Source organism: Spodoptera frugiperda, chromosome 5 (genome assembly GCF_023101765.2).
Source record: "Spodoptera frugiperda isolate SF20-4 chromosome 5, AGI-APGP_CSIRO_Sfru_2.0, whole genome shotgun sequence".
NCBI classification, from domain to species: Eukaryota; Metazoa; Arthropoda; class Insecta; order Lepidoptera; family Noctuidae; genus Spodoptera; species Spodoptera frugiperda.
In genome coordinates, this window is record NC_064216.1 from 1996273 (window position 1) to 2014260 (window position 17988).

Below are 17988 nucleotides of genomic sequence, written 5' to 3' on the forward strand. Positions count from 1 at the left end.
ACGTTGGTAAAAGCTGCAAAGTAAACTGACCTCCCTTTGAGTGAAGGCAATTTATTGCATCTCTGAAAATGAAAAATATGTATTTGTTGATATGTAAAGCCAAGGAAAAATAATAAATAAATTACGATAAATGACTAGAAGTGGGGCGTTTATGTACAAAAGTTTTGGCCAGCCGTGTGGCCAAAGATGGAGAAATTCATAATTTTGTCTCCATTAGTGGCCACCTTCTAATAATCCCACTTCAGAAACATATGGCGACAAAATAACTTTAGTTCCACTTAGACAATATATTCTTCATGTAGTATTAACATAAACATCCAAACAATAAGCAAAGATTTAAAAAATAAAAATCAAATCCTCACTCGCTCGCCTTAGCCTTTTTGTTAAGATCTTAACAATTGCACCCTCAACTAAAAAGAATGACTTGTTGCATCGAAGTGAAGTTTGACACATCAAAGCTGCCAACGGTATCAGTGTCTCCAATATTCAATATTTTAAATACTGTACATCACAGAGTAATTTATTTGTCCATGCCTTAGTTATAAATATTTGAAGGCCCAAGTGGCCACAAAGGGGTCGATGGCCACAACCGGGTCACTTGCCCTAGTACCGGAAAAGAAAAAGAGGAAGACTACATATAAAAATAAGAAAATATCATAAGACCTTTAACAAAATTCGTTAGAAGTAGATGGTATCAAAAAGAAAGGCTCTACAAAAAGAAGTGAGATCCCATCAAAAACATCCTGTAAAAAACCCAAGTCTCAGTCTTTCTACCGTCAAAAGTTGTGAGATCCATGTAATACCAAGTCGGTTAATCTATTTATTGTCTACTTGAAGGACCTTCTGTCTTAAGTTATTACATAAGTTATTATCATGCCAATATTAAAAATATTTAACGTTTTAAACAAATAGATCGACTTGGACATCGCATGAAAACAAAATGAATATTACAATATTATATTAGATTCTTTAGTCTCTCGCGCCTCACGCGATTGAAACTCTCGTTCCTGTTGGTCGCTGGCCCGTCGTGCTGTGTAGTGTGATACATACTAATAATGAAATCAAGCGATGTCCAAGTCGATCTATTTGTTTAAAACGTTAAATATTTTTAATATTGGCATGATAATAACTTATGTAATAACTTAAGACAGAAGGTCCTTCAAGTAGACACTAAATAGATTAACCGACTTGGTATTACATGGATCTCACAACTTTTGACGGTAGAAAGACTGAGCTGCGAGACTTGGGTTTTTTACAGGATGTTTTTGATGGGATATCTATTCTATCTATGACTAGAAGTTCAAGTTATATTCTCATTGCCACTTTGCCAGTGACTATACTGTCAAAACAAAGTGTCAAAGGGTTTCTGTCATTGTCAAAATCATACGGTTTTATTTATTGTTGTTATTGTGTAAAAATGTACAAAATTTTAATTTAAAACTAAACTGATATTTTAATAAAACGATGGTATGTTACTGCTGTGTCCAAGGTTGCGGTAACAACAGCAATGTAAAGAAGAAAGATCCAAATTCTGTGATATCATTTCATGCGTAAGTTTTTTACAATAAAAAATAGTTTTAATATATAATTTTTACACTAAACTTATTTAAATTGATTATTAGATTTCCTTCAAATCAAGAGCTAAAGACGAAATGGTTGAAAGCTATAGGACGACCAAACTGGACGCCTGCCAATCACGCGCGCATTTGCAGTGCACATTTTAAGTATGAACAAATTAATTACGATGGCTGCAGAATAAGGATCAAAGATGATGCTGTTCCTGTTAATTTATTACCTGTAAGTTATCATATTACTCTCAAGCTTATAGAAATATATTCTAATAAGAACTTATATTCACTTAAAATGAGATAAGTACCTAAAATAAAATAAATAAATTAGCTTACGTAAAATCCACTTAGCTTACTTAGTAGCTAGGTAAAATTCTCTTCTACAGATCTACTCGGTTCTTAACTACTATCTGGAAGGGTTAGGGAGAATTAGTGATTGTCTAGCGTTACTCTGACACCCCCTTTGCAACTTTTAACAACCGGGCCCCTTTAACAACCAGGCCCCGTTGACAACTGGGCCCCTCTATATCCTTTCCTCTGTAGTTACAAAGTCTAAAGCAAACTTAATCTTCTTAAATTAAATTAGTAGTTAAGAATTTAATCTAATTTACTCATTTCAGCCTAACTCCAATTTTGAGGCATCAAATGTGGAAGCATGCAGGATTTGTTTGGCCACAGATATCGAGCTATGCAGTCTGCAAGATCCACAACTTGGAGCCTGTATGGAAACTATTGCTGGAGTGAATGCAAGTATTCATTCTATCTCTGTGACAGTTATCAATTATTTTTTTATACTATCATTAGAACTTGAAACAGGATATTTACCATGTTTATTAATGTCTATGAGTTTCCGATATTTCGGCACTGTTGCAAGTGTCATGATCACAGATGAACTGGAGTATATCTGGATGGATGTTTATGAGGAGACTGTGTCAGTGTGTACTTGAGACACTACTTGACTATTTTAATCAAGAAATAAGCTATTTGCATTTAATTTAATATTTCGTTTTATAATTTACAGCAAAATGCAATGTGTTTGGAGGGACTACCACAATATGTCTGCTACACATGTGCACCCATCCTAATGAAATGTCATAAGCTCATTGAGAAATGTATGTTTTCTCAAACTATACTGCTGGATATATTCGTTAAGAATGGACAGGTAGTTATTAAGTGATTTTAAGTAGCTTAAATTTCTTTTTGTGGTATAGGCCAGTAAACCTGCTGACAAATCACCTGATGGTAATAATCGCTGCTGCCCATGGACACCCGATACATCAGAGGCGTTACAGCTGTTTTAATGGTCTAAAACTCTTAAGTCAATATATTAAATTACTGATTATATTTCAATCTCTTTCAGATCACAAAATCTCTAATAGAAAAACAAAACAAAATAACAAATTCAGACTCCGTATTAGCAACTACAGAAGAATTAAGTAATTATTTAGTGAAATGTGACGACGTCAACTCTGCACCGTTCCCTACAAACTCTTGCGATATGTATTTTAAGAGTGAAAATAATACTCATATAGATTCCAAAAGTTATACTGTCCTAGGTACGGATTGTAAAGTTGAAATTTATGGGGTGGATTTTTGTGCAAATTATGACTTAGAAGAGGATAGAACAAGCTCTGTTGTGTCAAGTCCGAAGGTGGATGTGGTTGAGGAGGTTTGTATTCTTGATGTTAGTATTATTATTTATATGTCCTTTCCATTCACGGGACCACAGGGTCCCGGACCTTTGGAAGGCATACTAGGAGCCGAAGCCAACTCGTAAAGGCCCGTTGAACAATTTTTATTAGTATGTTAGTATCAGAGAAATTGTAAACATTAATTTTTAAATAACCAATGGAGTTTCTTACTCGGTCTTCTCTATTCGAAGCTACACTGGCTTTGAAACGAGCACCTAGCTTCACTGACGGACTGACAGACTATTATTTATTTCTTTATTTGTTGACATTTTAAAAGTACCTATTTATAGTTTAATTGGAATAAATGAAGCATAAATGTTTCCATTCTTCTTCTGCCCTCAAATTAATTATTGCCATTGATATGTGTTTTTAGGAAAAATTGAAATCTAAGAAATGTACTAAGAACGAAGTGACAGCAAAAAGAATCAAAGGACTTACACTAGATGAAACTAATATGCTGAAATATTTCGATATCGTCCAATTATCGGTAACTTATATTCGTATGTATTCTAATTTCCTGAGCCTCTTCAAAAACAAATGGTATAACAATTGGGACTGTAACATTAACAACAAGGACCCTTTTAACAAGTGGGCCCCGTTAACAACTGGGCCCCTTAACAACCGGGCATCTTTAACAATTGGGTCCCTTAACAACCTTATAACCAGGTCCCTAAATAATTGGAGCCACAAATAAATTAAATTAGTAGTATAGAAGTTTATTTTCCATATCTATATGTTACCTATTACCTACATTTTATAATATTCATACATAATAATATGTTTACAGTTGCCAGAACAAATAGAGGAATGGCAGAAGAGTGTCATCCGCCGTACGCTAAATAGTCAAACAGAGTATCAATGTAAGATATGTTACAAAACATTTGCGAGCACCCACTCTTACCAACATCACATCAAGTATCATGATCCGGTGAGTACTATACTAATTGTTAACTACTTACTTATATTATCTACTGTATGAAATTCGAATATAAACAATATTGTTTTTATCATTATATTACCACATTCCCCCATACTTACTTATACTCTTTGCGAGTACCCAGTTTTATTTTGGCTCCAATGATTTAGAGACCCGGTTATAAAGGATTGCCGTTGTTGACGGGCCCAATTGTCAAATGGGTCCGGTTGTTAAGAGCCCCTGGTTAAATGGGCCCGGTTGTTAAGAGCCCCCTGTTTAAATGGGCCCGGTTGTTAAGAGCCGCTGGTTAAATGGGTCCGGTTGTGAAGAGCCGCTGGTTGTTAAAGGGGCCCGGTTGTTAAAGGTGCTCAGTTGTTAAGAGCCGCGAGTTTTTAAAGGGGCCCATTTGTTAAGGGGTCTTGTTGCTAAAGAGTCTTGGTTAATTTTGACGTTTCAAAAGTGTCTAATTAAGGATTAATTGAAATAAATGCTTTTATTTTACATAGTCAACCTTTTAAGCCTTACGTCTTTGGAGTGTTCTGTCGCAGTCACAGGTTATTATTATTAATTGATGATAAATTAACTTTAATTTTATTGTAACTTTCGTGAGACATACTAAATTAATTATATGTTATCGGCTTACTCACGTAGCTGTTTGACGAGGAACTCGACTAGTTTCAAGCCATGCTAGAGGCTCATATTCATGAGCAGCATTCCGCGACACACGACGCGGCGACTGTAGCGCTGCTACTGGTTCATTAATAAATTAACTTGTTATGAAATATTTCAGAGTTTGGGCCAAGATGAATGTCCAGTGTGCAAGCTTCGCTTTAAAAGTGCAACGTTGGTGGCCGCGCACAGGAAACGAGCGCACAGCAAGAAGTTCTTCTGTAAAATGTGTCCCAAGTCTTTTAATAATGTGTAAGTATTTATAATTTATTTTAGATTTTCTATTTGTTGGCTAGTTCCGCGGGTTCTTTTTGCTTTTTAGTCCTAAAACGGTTGATAAGGTTACACAATTGCATATATACATTTTTAAATACTACTTATAAAATACAAAATAAAATAATATTTAAAAATATAAAAATAGGAGCCGACCAGTAGCGGGAGCATGGTCCAAGCTACCGGTGGTTAGGGCTCCAGAGACAGGAACCTCCTCACAATACGTGCTGTTTCGAGGAGTACTGCCTTCTGCATCAGGCCCTTGATCCATAATACAAATTATTTATTAATATACATAGCTTTTCATTTACAGTAATGTTGCCAAAAAGCACAGTCGTTGGCACTCCGGCTACCAGTACCGATGTCCGTGCTGTGCGTTCACGTCCATGCACGAGTCCGCGCTGTCCGCGCACAGACGGCGCGCGCACGGACCCGTGCACGTCTGTGTGCACTGTGGACGACACTACTCTACTGCACGGGGACTTAACGCGCATAAAAATGCTGCGCATAAGCAGGATAATGTAATTAATATTTTTGTATATCTATTTGAATGTATTAACTGACCCTCTGCATGCTTGCGCACGCTCATATCCATGAGCAGCATTACGCGACAAACAACGCGGCGATTGTCGCGCTGCTACTCATGAATATGAGCCTCTAGCATGGCTTGAAACTAGTCGAGTTCCTCGTCAGTTACGTGAACATATTCACGTGTGTTTTAGAACATACGAATACCCGCATGTACAATACAGTCTGTAGACCTCTGCCTTGTCTCTACAATAGATTCCAGATGGCAAGATTAAATTCTTGGTTATTATTATGGAATAAACAACACTTTTGTACGTACATAACTAGCTAGGTATATTAATAATTAAATATGTTTTTAGGACAAGGAAATTAGCAAGGAACATCCATGTAAACAGTGTGACATCAATTTCGCTTCAGAGGGCGCTAGACGAGTACACCTACTTACTTCTAGTCAACATAAGAAGAAACCTAGCCTATGGTGAGTTACTTACAACTATACAACTCATCATGAAGCAAATACAAAGAGATGTCATAACTGGATTTTCAACTTTTAATCCCGTTTACAAGCCGAGAATATGACAAGTCCCTGTATCTTATAGCCCTATGGTAACACGGGCTGATGATTAAGTATTTATCTATTTTTTATTATGACTGGAATTAATTCCAGTGATCCAACAATGGACCCAATCCTGCGCAACTGTTGCAATAAGTGTGGCGTGGAATGTACTTCGTTTAAGGATCTCCTGGTACATATGAGGGCGGAGCACCCTCATCCGCGACGCACTGATCAGTCCTGGAAAGGAGACAATCCATATCCGTTGGATTGTGAGTTGGTGAGTGGTAGCATTGTAAAAAGAAAATAAAAATAGAAGGAGTAACCATTGACATTAGAATTTGAGATGGGATATTGTACCATGTTTATCCATTTTTATGAGTTTCCGATATTTCATAATCATTTCCAGTTCATCCGTGATCATGGCGCTTGCAACAGTGCCGAAATATCGGAAACTCATAAAAATGGATAAACATGGTAAATATCCCGTCTCAAGTTCTAATGTTAGTGTTAGTGACCATGTCAGTTTAAAAGCTTATATATGAACCATTGAGTTTCTTAGTTGTTCTTCTCCATAGCAAACTTTGGAACAATTAAGAAAATGACTTCACTAACGCGATGTCCTGCGTGAGCGATCTAGAAGCGAACGCGAAGCGGTGCGGTGACACGCGAATTCAACGCGATGCGGTGTGACGCGGCGGCTATGTCCTACGTGCATGTGAATCGTTTCGTTTTGTTTCTGTTTCCGATATTATAAACAAAAATGTGACCGAACCACATCGCCTTCGCTTCTAGATCACGTAGGACATCATGTAAAGGACCGACTGACAGACTGACTGACATTTGTTATAGTTTTGTCTTTATAATATTTTCGTAACATACAAAAGTTTCCTATATTGGTCATTGGTCTAAAGTCTAATTGAAATAAATGATTGTGATTGGACAATAAATATGAAATTATATACTCCACACTTCCACAGTGCGGTGAAAAGATATGTTCTCGCAAGAAGCACTGGTTCCACGTCCGCAGACGGCATCCTAAGCACGTGGACTCCTACCATCCCATCATTACTGTCATTTGTGATACATGCGGGAAGGGATTTCAGGTATTTTTTTATTTTATATTTAATGATCGATTGAGGAGGCAGAATACCTTTACATTGCACGATTGGTGCGGTAGCTGGGCGACCAATAGCGGGCAACGTGCAGCGGGTTCGATCTCGCACCGAGCAAATCTTTGTGTGATACATAAATTGTTGTTTCGGGTCTGGGTGTCATCGACAAGTAGTTTAAGCGCTGAATAGTAGCTGAATTACTGCTCACAAGAAATCTTCAGCGAATAAACCTACTGAATAAGAGCGTTAGACGCCTACTCAGCTGATATAACTCTGAAAGGGCACAAATTAAACATCCTGTTATTGTGAATAATGTAGCTGGTTGCACTATATCAGCGTTATTTGGGCATTCGGTGAAGGTAAAGACGCCCCAAGAGCTGAATAATGACCGATTATCAGGGTTGTGTTACTTTTTATACACCACAAGGGCTGAATAATAGAGTACTTGTTCCGCCCTTGTTTATCACCACAAAATACACTCCAGGATATTAGCAACTCTTATATGGAGCTGACAATTCACAAGTGAGCAACCATTGTGAATAATTTTTAGTTACTTCTTATTATTTTGATATGTTTTGTATGAACCATTTTGTAAAGTGTTTATGGGGAACAGGCAAATATCACTATCGGGAAGTAAAACTTTGTTTTTAAGCCTCAGACGCATGAAATTCGAACACGGAAAGGTGCGTTTATTGTCAAATACCATATAATTATAGACGAATATTTTCACGCGCTCTCAAAATATCACTGCTTTCCTGAAAATTATAGTATTAAAAACGTTGATGATATTATTATAAAAAAAAATCTTTTTATTTTTCCTTTGTAATTTGAGAATAAGCTGTAAAATGAAATCATTCGTTTTCAAATTCTTTTGAAATTTTCGTTAACTAAACAAAAACCAATTGTTATTTATTATTTATACATATGTAGGTTAGAATCTAAAAAATGGCAGACGCAATGTGTACCGTATTAATTAAAATTAAACAGCATGAGCTGTTGAAGTGTTCACTCGTGGTACATGAATCAGTGACGAGCTGTTACGAGTGGTTCTTGTGATACACAAGTCAGCTACAGATTCATATAAAGCTTGATAGTGGGTAACCCATAGTGATCATGTAGGCTTTATAAGAGCTATTATACGATTGCGTGTAACAAGCTGATTAACATTACACAAGTTCCACTGTGTGCAGCAAAAGGCATTATATCCTTGTTATACAAAGCCACAGAATAACTAATTACATCATAATAGCTCACATGATCTTTCTTAAAATGCAAGTCGTCTAAGAGTTCAGTTGTGGTCTTCAATTCAGAATATAGCTTAGTTAAAGTCCACAAAAGTACTTCAAATTGCTTAAACTCCACACTTCCACAGTGCGGTGAAAAAATATGTTCTCGCAAGAAGCACTGGTTCCACGTCCGCAGACGGCATCCCAAGCACGTGGACTCCTACCATCCCATCATCACTGTCATTTGTGACACATGCGGGAAGGGGTTTCAGGTATTTTTTTTTTTTTATTTTATATTTAATGATCGATTTGAGGAGGCAGAATACCTTTTATATTGCACGATTGGTGCGGTGGCTGGGCGACCGGCTGCCACGCAACTTGTAGAGGTTTCGATTCCCACACCGAGCAACTCTTTTTGTGATCCATAAATCGTTGTTTCGGGTCTGGGCACAGGTCTGGGTGTCATGTGTATGTGAACTTGTATGGGTGTAAACGCACCCACGACAATGGAGAAAATCCTAGTGTAGGGCAAGGTTTTTTTTTAATTTTTAAGCTAACCCTCTTTTATACTATCATCAGAATTCCACAAAGCTACGTATCCACCAGCTTCGTCACAGCACTCCCAAGGTGCGATGTGCGCAATGCCCTCGTCTGTTCTACGACAAATACGCCCTCAATAGACATGCGCAAACGCACAGCGAAGAGAAACCACACCAGTGCCGCATTTGTGGGAGAGCATTCAAGCTGCTTAGTAACTTGGAAAGACATGCTAGAGTAAGTATCAGCTGGTAGGGATCAAAAGACTAGTATTCAACTTACGCTACATGTAAAATTGAAAGAAAAATGTATTTGGTGTGATAACGTTTGAACTTAAATGCAACACGTATTGTTGGGTAAATCCCCTACCATCGTACTTTGACTTATTTGTAATAGTTTTAAAAATAAATTAATTTTCAACTAAAATTAAATAGGGATGAATAATTTTTATTTTAATGTTCGTCTTGTTAATTATTTTTAAATATTAGACACGTATGTTTTATTGCGAAAACAATTACTTTCGAATTATATCGATTTGAAATATCGTGTGACGTCACTTCTAGGTACATTTTATACGTAGAAATGACGTATTTTATTTCTTCTTTCTGTAAGATATTGTCGAAATTAATATTTGAATAATTTACAGGTTCATACCGACGTCGCTCCTTACGAATGTACGATTTGCAACAAAAAGTTTAAATACTCGTCAAGCGTGAGCCTTCACGTGCGAACCGTACACTACAAATTACCTCATCCAACTAGGAAGAAAAGGAATAGGTCTGTAAAGGACAATGGTGATTCTTAAAATAAAAATGTGTCTACAAAATTAAACATTTGTTTTAATTGTATTTTTCTTTACCTACTTTGGGAAATCAAAGTTGACATCTTATTAATAAACACCAACCTTTATCTATGCTAATTGCTAATGGTTTATGATCATCACTGTCGGTCGATTTATTATTATCGATGAAAGAAACCATTTTTAAAATTAAATTAGATAATTATGGTAAAATAATTAGTTCCCCAATCTAGATTGAAAGATTGAACGAGTTTGTGAGAGTGTGTTCTATCGCACTGGGCTCAGCTGCGGCATAATCATGAAAGCGTGACAAATGGAAATACTTTCAAAATGTGTTTTTTCACAGTTACGTCTGTGTACGTTTTATAATTATTTTAATTAAATCTTGAAGATATTAACTGAATTAGATATTCTTTACAAAAACTAATTAACTAATGATCATAATAATAGACCATCAAAACATTAGCATTTTCAACCCCTCCTATGACGAATCTTAAAAGGCTCGTATTCAAAATTATTGCAAAATCAACTGGAACTTCAGATTATCTGTGTACACGAAAATTGTCATTTGTCATTTTGCTGTGATAATCGTTTCACGACTTTTGTTTTCTTGTCTCAAAATAATTCCATTTAAGTTCACGTGTACCAAAAACTTCAAAAAATATAGTTGCGGGTTCTAAATACATGATAAGTTGTAGTTACTAAACAATTCGGTTGTGGTACATGTGTGTGTGCGGTCTGAACAATCTCAACAATGGAGAACCTTGATCTCAGCAATAACAAAAACGTGTCTCTGAGTTTGATAGCAGAGTACGGGGCTTCAGATTCTGATTCGGACGATACAGAGACCCGTTCGAATGATAATAATACAGATTCTGATGCTACGGATCTCACTGAGATGGTGTTGAAAAATAACATAATAAATGCTTGTGCTCACGGGCCGTTGTCGAGACAGAGCGCCCGTGACGATGCGGATGTGAGTAGACACATGATAATCGACAGTGTAGAGAGCGGCGTAGTGGAGTACGAGGTGACGGAGTACCGGGATGTGGACACTGACTCGGATAACGAGTCCTCCAGCGACTCCAGCGACAGCGATGTGGACTCCGTGAAGGACATCGAAGAGGTCTCCAGTGGGTGAGTACTCACAAGTAGTAAATATACCTGTTTACAACCTTCAATGTGTATAAATCCAGATTAAACATCATTTATTTGTACAGTTGTTCAGTATTTTATGCATTGTAATTTTTTTTATGTAAGAGTTCGGGTAGTTGTAAAAAGTAATGATTCCAATTTAAAGTAGTTGAAAACCTCTTTGGTTTTCCCATGTGTTATTTATTAGTGTAATGTTAGATGACAAATCTGTGCAATGAGTTGTCTTATAACCAGTTATATTGATAAGGAAGTGATTAATACTTGTTTATAAATATTTTACAACTACCAACATTCTCTTTGGAAGTTAAATCTACTTGTCTACCTGCTTGTGTACTTATTATACTTTACCATTTTATGTAGAAATGAGACACTATTCAGAATTCCAATCAAAAATATACCATGCACTATGAACGTAATAAAAAAATACCATTTTTACTTTCCCGCACATGACACATCTGTGCAACATGACACTATAATAAACAAAGTAATAATCAATTAATATTAAATAGGGTAAATTCACCTGTTTGTGTCCACTTACCAGTTTCAGTCCATTTTACAGATCACAATGAAAATGTGTAAGGTCGAATTCACCTTATGTACCACTATTTTATTGTATTGTGGACATTAAAGATTAAATAAATAAATAATATGGAGGTAGACTCCTTATTTTTGAGATTTTTAAAGAGCATTCTGTAACATTGACACAAACTATTTGATGGATGCGATTAGGTGAACTTACCTATTTCATATTTATTATGATAATACAATATTTAATGAATATTACTTTTTTTTATTAAATAGTGTTTCACAGAACACACATGTGTAAATAACAATAAAACTTAAGAACCTGTTTACCATTAAAATTGATTAGTTTATAATCCACAGTATTAATTCATTAACCTTGTCTCTAATTATCTTAATAGGTGATAAGAAATTGCATTTATTTATTGTTTACAAAGTTTCTGCACACTCGTGGCTTCACTTGCAAATAAAAATAATAAGTAGCCTTATCACTTGGTCCGAGTAATCAAAGAAAATAAATTAGCTAATATCACTTTCTAGCCTACTCACTAATAGGTAGTTATCTAGATGCAAGAATTACACTAATAATACTAATATTATAAGATATAAACTTTCACTTGTTTGTTTGGATGTTTGTCTGTCAATCACACTAAAACTACTGAACGGAATTTGATGAAATTTGGTATACAGAGAAGGTATGAGCTGACTTGGGTGATAGGATACTTTTTATCCCATGAAGCTAGTTATACTATACAAATATTCTATTATAATGTTTAAGAAAGACAAACACATTATATTTATTTATTATTTCAAGAAATCTTATACTAAGGGCAGTTTTGTCTACTCTGTGCAATCCTATTAACATACTTCAAAATAAGATAATATGTGTCAAATCTGCTTAAACATAAACTTATATACAATTACATTGTTATGTAATCAACATGGGGCTTCCCCTACAAATAAAATTACAGTTAGTTTATAGTAATGCTTTGTCTTTTATAAATTATCATGTTTATGATTAGCTCTTAGTAAGAACTAGGTAGATAATGTAACAATATACATAAGACATACTGGTTATTTCAAAAATTGATGGATAGAGAGACAGTTAGTATTTATTAACATTTCCATTTAAAAATAATGTAATATTTATGTTTATCACAAAATTAAAATTATACAATGTGATAGGCGTGGGACTTCTAACCCGTTAAGGCTGAGTACTACATCTAATTTTATCGACAAAAATAATAATATGGGTTGAACCCCTAATTGAAAATATTGAAAAATAGTGATTTTTTCGGTAAAAATAATTTACAAATGATTTTTTTCTCACCAAAACATTATCAAACATATGAAAAAAGTAATGAATTAGTTAGCCAAGGTTATTAGGTACCGTAAGTCGTTTTTTTTTGTTTCTACGACGCATACAACCTTTGATATTAAAAAAAGTAAAAAAAATATTAAAATAGCCATAACTTTGAGGCCAGGGCTGCGGGGAGGGGATTCGACCACTTCGACCCCCGACTTTTGTCAATAAAATTAGATGTAGAACTCAGCCTTAACGGGTTAGAAGTCTCGCCCCTATCACATTGTATAACAGTTTCAGAATATAAAGAGTATACAAACCATCCATATGTACAAATCAGACAAACATACAGCCTTAATACTTTATTTAATGTTGATTTATAATACCATGTCCATTCCTTAGGGAGTGCCTCGGTATAAAAATTGAAATTTCTAAAATGTTTAGTTATAGTTATGTAATAATAAGGATTCTGTGTGCAGATAAAATTCACCATTGTTTGGAAAAATTACTGAGTATTCGTATAATTTCTTATACAATAATTTTATTGCAGAGATGAAGCAGACAACAACCCCAGAACAGGAAAGCCAGAGGCTCCGAAGGTGAATGGTGAAATGGGCCTGGATGACTTGCCGCCAATAGAAGATCTTGCCATCAGTCTACCAGCCCAGGACACCACGAAGATCGGAACCATTGTCAGCATAGTTGATAGATTAGGTAAGCTATATGTAGTAAGGTAAAATAGCTTTAAATACTACTGTGATTTGAATTTTACTGAGATGTCAAGATCTAAATGTGTTATTGAGTTCTTAATTGTTTGCTTCAGTACCTAGAAATATAAGATTAGTCCAATATCTAGGTATTTACAAAGATTATTATATTTAACTATTACATAACTGTGCCGAAAAGTGGTAAAACATATTACAGATGTGCAATGCACTTCTGTCTATTTTTTCGGAGTTAAAAATCGTAGCGTTATGAGACAGTAGCCCTTCAATAGACTGTCCTACTGATTTCCCAATCGATAAAACCAATTTTCGCGATTCGGAAATAGAAGCTCCGCAATTTTCAGTAGTATCATGAAGTTCAGCTTTACCTTGGCCATTTGCCTTTACATTCTTGGTACCACTGACTATACGACACTCATTAAATATGAACACAATATTTGCATAGCCCTTTGAAGTTAGAGGTACATATTCGTGCGTGTTTCTCGTGCGTGATGTTTTCGTTACATAATTTAATGCTCTATCAAGGCTGATTTGGTTTTAATTAATACTAATGTCGATTCAGTGACTACAATATTGCACAATTTAATAAGCAATAAGCGTGTTACGTCATCTTTTTGGGACTCACATCGAACATACATAAAGTGTAAATACCTAAATAATTGCTCTTGAAAGGATTCTCAAGGAAAAACTTACTTCTCAAGGAAAAACTATTTTGTATTTACAGGTACTAACTAACCAAATCTTAGCAAGCTAAATGTACAGGACATGTACATTAGGCCGTTTAATATTAATGTGTACCTAGAGTCGATCTCATCAAATATTTAAGCATTAATTTTAATGGTGAATAGAAGTAGATGTATACCAACAGCGTTTTGCTGACATACCTTAATTATCTAATTTTAAATTGCTTAAATGGTTCTTAAATAATTCTATAGAAAGATAACTGATAGCTAGATTGTTCATCTTCAGCTCAGTTGTAGTAGTATTTAAAAACTTAACAAGCCTTTCAGATCAATACAAAACAAACAAATTGCGTCTTAATGATCTGTAATACAGTTGCAAATACATCCCTGACCTTGTTACGGTACAAACTCTGTACGGTTTTAGAACAGGGATGGAGAACCTTTACGTAACAATGCCCCTTTTTCGTTATATATTTGTACGTCAGAGTAAACTATTTGTCGCCATTCCTACTCTCACCGTGGTTGTCGTAATAGTAGATCAAGAGACTACATATTTAACATAGACTGTACCCCGGAGCTGCGGAATGCCTAGCGAGTTACGGCTCGAAACGTAAGAGTAGAAACGGGATGATTATTAATCAGTTAGAGTCCGACACTCTCTCGCGTCGCCCAAGGCGGGAAAAGTAACTAGATGATTTTGCCCTCTTAAAAACTCCTTTTAAACTGCGTTCGCCAGGCAATTTGCCAGGCGTAAAGATTATGGGAAACCCATCTTATGTAAAGGACACCCATAGTCCAGCACAGTCTCATGGATTATAATTATTAATGAAGATGATCAAAATATTGCCCAAAATTTAGTCATGCGTGTCATCGGTTCACCATCTCCGGTTTAGAGTAATCTCATCGATTTTATCCGGCATCGCGTACTAGTTACCGACTCTGCCCTTGACTGTCACAGCTGGCAAGCTTTTTTCCACGGCCGGCGACGTTTTCCGCATCGTTTTTGCAATCGATACCTAAATGGCCTTTCTTTGTGTATGTCGGTTAAACTTTGTTTCCTATTCATGCTTTGTTGTGATCTAGTGAAGATGAATGTTGTTTGTTTTTCTGAAAGGGTTAGGTAGAACTGTGGGTTTTTTTGTGTGGGGAAAATCATCCGATCACTTCGCCTGTCTAGGATAAGGGCTGACTAACCACGTTACTACTCCTGCCGTTCGAGCCGGAGCCCCGATGACCCGCTGGGCAGACCGCAGCTCCGGATAATATTTAACCTGAACCCATAAATTTAAAAAATAATTATTGTCAAATAGAATGAAAATAATAACAGTATTTCAGATACATATTTCCCAGTAATTTATTATTTATCTATCAATATACCTACTACCAAGTATCAAGTTTATGTTTTATTTTATGTACAATGCTCATTTTCAAATTTCTCGTTTCCAGTGATAGTGCGTGCACTCCCAGAGACACCAGCAGTGGACCTCGACAGCGTGCTCTTCCTGGAGAAGGGCGCCAAAGCATTGGGGCGGGTCTTCGATGTTTTTGGACCCGTAAGTTATAAATTACTGCCATTGACTATTTATATTGCTTTGAACTTGTTTAATTACACAACTTTCATTAATTTACTTTTACCATCAATTAACCTTGAATTTCTAAAAGTATGTTATTGCAACGTCACGCCTTTTATCTCCGAAGGGGTAGGCAGAGGTGCACATTACGGCACGTAATGCCGCTATACAATGTACTATCTAAGAGTATACTAAAGTATATTTAGATTTTCAAACAAAATCAACTTAGGAAATGTGGCTTCTCTAAAATACTTTTCAGTGTCTCTTTGCTATTACATTCTTCTGGCTTAATTTCAAAGTTAGCGTGACACAAATGGGCTCTATAACCCCGCGGGGTCAAAGAACTGATTAGGAATACAGCCAATTTGCTGGCCTTTTAAAATCCACTCCGAAGTAGGGTTATAAAATGTGCTTGGCAGACATCCAGCTGTATATTGACAATTTCTCCCTAGTTTATACGATAATTTTATTACCAGCACAAACATAAAAATAACCAAATAAATTCCAAATGGAATATTCCCATAATATGAATAATTTGTACGGACTTGTAAATATTTTTGTATATTATAACTTTATACAGTATTGCCCTTGAAATTGTTGGAAGTAAACTAATATTTATTTATGAAAGACTAGGTATTATTATTTATATTTTATGGCTATTTACTTAGTATTTATTGGTGGCTATTATATTGATAGCCTTTTGTTTTAGTGTTTAAAATAAGTAATGAAGAAAATTATGGTCTTGTCTAGACTGGAATGGATTTTAGAATTAATTACGATACAGGACATTACTCTGGTGGTTTCTTTTATAACTTGAGATCGAATCTTTGAAGAATTAAATGATAAACATACCTACAGCATTTCATACATATAATCCATGAAAACTTCTAGTATCATGCTTTCACATTTAAATATTTTGCATTTTTGAGAACATAATTACAAAGAAATAATAATCTCCATCTTCACTTAAACATATAAATATAATGTAATTTTGTCATCCTCAGGTAACGGAGCCCCACTACTGCGTGCGGTTCAACTCAGTGGAGCACGTGCGGGAGCGGGGCGCGCAGCCCGGCGCCGACGTATACATCGCGCCGCAGAGCCAACACACCAACTACGTCTTCCTCACCGAGCTCATGAAGTTAGTATTGCTAATAATTATATGTTTTTACAACCTCCTTACATAAAACACAGCGAGGAGTGTGATGATGATAATAATTATGTAATTTTAAAGTATTCTAATGAGTTTTATTTTATTATTCTAGAATAAAAGGCTCCGACGCATCGTGGCTGCACGACGTAGAGCCTCCCCCTCATCAGGTCGAGTACTCCGATGACGAGGAGGAGCGCCGAGCTAACAGAGCCAGGAAGGAGCAACGCAGAGACAGGACAGACGAGTCGGAGGACGGAGAGACCTCCAAGAACACGAGGAAATTCGCCGAAAGACGCAACCAAAGACCTTCAGAGTCCAGCAGCCGCTTCGGAAGCGGACCCAGCCGGGGCAGGAACCCGTTCGCAGCTGGATCTAGGAGAAATAATAACCCCAACGCTTTCCCGCGCAAGCTATGGCCCGGCAGCCTGGGCCTCAGGACGCCGCAGCCACACCCTCCTGGCGACCCCCGCGCCCACGGCCCCTTCACCGCGCCCCCCTTCGCAGGCCCGCCAATGTTCCTGCCTCCCCCCTTCAACCCCACAACTCCCCCGCCCCCCTTCATGGGCAACATGTTCCAGTTCGGCGCGGGTCGCATGCCTGGCAGTCCCCTGCCCATCCCTGTGAGCATGGTGGCTCCGTTCCGCCACAATCTGCCAGTGTTTGGCTCCAACTACTGCACTGTGTCGGGGCCGCAGCCCCAGTGGGTGAACAATGGCCCCCCTCCCCCACCCGGAACCTAATGCGCAACAATTATTTTATAAGGTCTATCTCATAATAATTAGTCGATAGTTAGTGCAGTAACATGTCTAACAATACTAAAGTGTGGTTATCCAAAAATAAATTTATATTTATATGGAATAAACAATGATTATTCAGTAAATTGTGTCGATTTCTTCAATAGCAATATGTTTGCTATATCATCTCCAAATGTAACTAGCTTGTTCCCTAGATATTCTAACCATACCACTCATGTGCATATACTCACCGTCACGCTCATTTCC

At 36.5% G+C, this 17988-nt stretch overlaps 2 protein-coding genes across 4 annotated transcripts; both read left to right on the forward strand.

Moving 5' to 3' along the window:
- Positions 1-1343: 1343 nt before the first annotated feature.
- Positions 1344-9924, forward strand: LOC118271934 (zinc finger protein 471). Of its 3 annotated transcripts, none has more exons than XM_050693858.1 (14): positions 1344-1550; positions 1623-1797; positions 2189-2314; positions 2590-2730; positions 2929-3252; positions 3633-3746; positions 4047-4187; positions 4966-5096; positions 5431-5638; positions 6005-6123; positions 6313-6478; positions 8686-8811; positions 9119-9313; positions 9723-9924. In XM_050693858.1, the coding sequence occupies exons 1-14, from the start codon at positions 1465-1467 to the stop codon at positions 9879-9881; spliced, it is 2211 nt and encodes a 736-aa protein (XP_050549815.1). In that variant the 5' UTR covers positions 1344-1464; the 3' UTR covers positions 9882-9924. The 3 variants fall into 3 exon arrangements, with proteins under 3 accessions (XP_050549815.1, XP_050549814.1, XP_035444093.2); XM_050693857.1 differs by lacking the exon at positions 8686-8811 and adding an exon at positions 7179-7304 and having other exon boundaries at positions 1346-1550; XM_035588200.2 differs by lacking the exon at positions 8686-8811 and adding an exon at positions 7179-7304 and having other exon boundaries at positions 1346-1550; positions 2929-3237.
- Positions 9925-10428: 504 nt separating this feature from the next.
- Positions 10429-17867, forward strand: LOC118272235 (H/ACA ribonucleoprotein complex non-core subunit NAF1). Its single transcript, XM_035588604.2, has 5 exons — positions 10429-11012; positions 13406-13569; positions 15710-15816; positions 16839-16975; positions 17100-17867. Exons 1-5 carry the CDS (start codon positions 10630-10632, stop codon positions 17725-17727), a joined length of 1419 nt encoding a protein of 472 aa, XP_035444497.1. The 5' UTR covers positions 10429-10629; the 3' UTR covers positions 17728-17867.
- The last annotated feature ends 121 nt before the right edge of the window (positions 17868-17988 follow it).